At 39.4% G+C, this 1704-nt stretch overlaps 1 protein-coding gene across 1 annotated transcript in view; it reads right to left on the bottom strand. All coding sequences in view use genetic code 11, as the record gives it.

Annotated features, from left to right (window-relative positions):
* Positions 1 to 1704, bottom strand: part of EGR_10046 (hypothetical protein) — a gene marked incomplete at both ends in the record, with an annotated part of 5470 nt that overhangs the window by 1396 nt on the left and 2370 nt on the right. The window contains one exon of the mRNA XM_024499295.1: positions 1303 to 1415. Coding sequence (XP_024346275.1) covers positions 1303 to 1415 — 113 coding nt within the window. The remainder of the gene's footprint in view (positions 1 to 1302; positions 1416 to 1704) is intronic.

The raw sequence follows: 1704 nt of genomic DNA, 5'->3' as shown, positions 1-1704 counted from the left end.
CACATGGTGCAAACACGTGGATTATCAAGGTAGAAGAGGACGACTGACCTCCACAACACTTACACTGCCGACCTGATACATCTTACACCTATGCTAAGCTCTAAACTAGGCCCTGCCAATTATCCGAAACTAAAAGAACACACGCCACGCATGTGTGATACACTAAAATTAAGTGTTTTTGAGGTGAAAGGTTGAAAAAAGGAGCTAACGTTCCCCTCGGAATAGTGCTAAGTGGACATTTGCTTGCCGAGGATGGAGAGTACATTAAGTGGGGTTTGACAGTTTTTCAATGCAGCATTTTGCATAAATACTGCAAACGAATTTCTGCAGTCAAGCACACTGAAAACAATGAGATTTCGCTCCCAATTGAGGCTGGGAAAGCAACCCGTGTATCACCTTAGTGTTGCTGTAGCATTCACATACCTTTCGCTGTTCGAGAAATAACCTAATCACCAATGCTGCACAGTACGTTATGGAAACTAACTAACTGGTCAGATAAAAACCACCTTTATGGGTGGGATGAACTGGACATTTACGGATAAATTTAACGTGCAGCATGAATTTCATGAACTAACAAAACGGAACATCAATTACATATCAGTAAAAGTTGTACGCTTGACTTCCTACTCCCGGTGTCACATATGTTGCCCGGGTTCTAAATTAGCATATCGCAAATGACCGCGCCACGTTATTGCACCCAAAGAGAAGCAACTTCAAAATCAGTATAAGGCAGTGCATGTTGACCATGTACGGGGTGAGCAGCACTTTTAGTTCTCTCCAGCAAGGATTGACTTGGCTAAAAAATCAAATCAGGACTGTAAAACACCTAGAATAGTAGACGTCGATACTTCGCTAAAAACTGACAGTGAATGTGTTAGAAAATAATCAAAGAGCCAAAACTAAATCGCGTAAATCTCACATTCTTTAAATAAAAAAGGAATCAAAAACTTGTCGATAAATGAACTCAGGTTTTTTAGCGTGTTTGAGAAGTAAAAAATTTTTATTTGAGTAGGAGGATTTCTTAATTTCCTTTCCTCAAAACAGACAAACCTGAGACAGAGGGTTGGAAATGAAGGTTTGGCGTGCATCACTGCTTGCCTAGATGAACGCTTACAATCTAAGCAAAATGTAGGATTAGAAAAAATCCGTGGCTTAACTAAACTAAACTATTTAAGAGCGCGAAAATACAGCGCAAATAAAAATATCACTATGGAATAAATATTTAAATGACAGGACAACTTGTTCTGATGGAAATAGAAGCAATGTACTGATGTAAATCATTGTAAAGTGAGAAAAACTTACTAAGAGTGTCCGCAACAACATCCTTCGCCATTGCATAGTCTGCTACGACAGCTGTGGAAAAGGTGGCTGGGATTCCAAATGGATCGACATTCACACTTCTCCCTTCGTACACCCTGTATCAAGCTTGTAAGGGGAAAAAACGAATTTTTAACGATACCGCAAGGGTATGTGAAACGTTCACTAACATTGCACTCAAATACTTACATTCCTGCAATGCTGTAAGATTCACTAGTTAATATTTAGGAATGGAAAACAGCCCCAACCCCATTGATTGTCACTTAAGATATGTGTGTCCACTACGCAATACCCATTTAAACTGTAAGTGACCGTCAAGGATAATTTCATGCAACTTAATGCAAATGCAAAGGTAAAGCACCCAGTAATATAACAAGGCTGAGATAG

The sequence above is a fragment of the Echinococcus granulosus genome (genome assembly GCF_000524195.1).
Source record: "Echinococcus granulosus chromosome Unknown EG_S00186, whole genome shotgun sequence".
NCBI classification, from domain to species: Eukaryota; Metazoa; Platyhelminthes; class Cestoda; order Cyclophyllidea; family Taeniidae; genus Echinococcus; species Echinococcus granulosus.
Note: the sequence above shows the minus strand (reverse complement) of the source record. Positions and strands in the feature narration are given on the sequence as shown.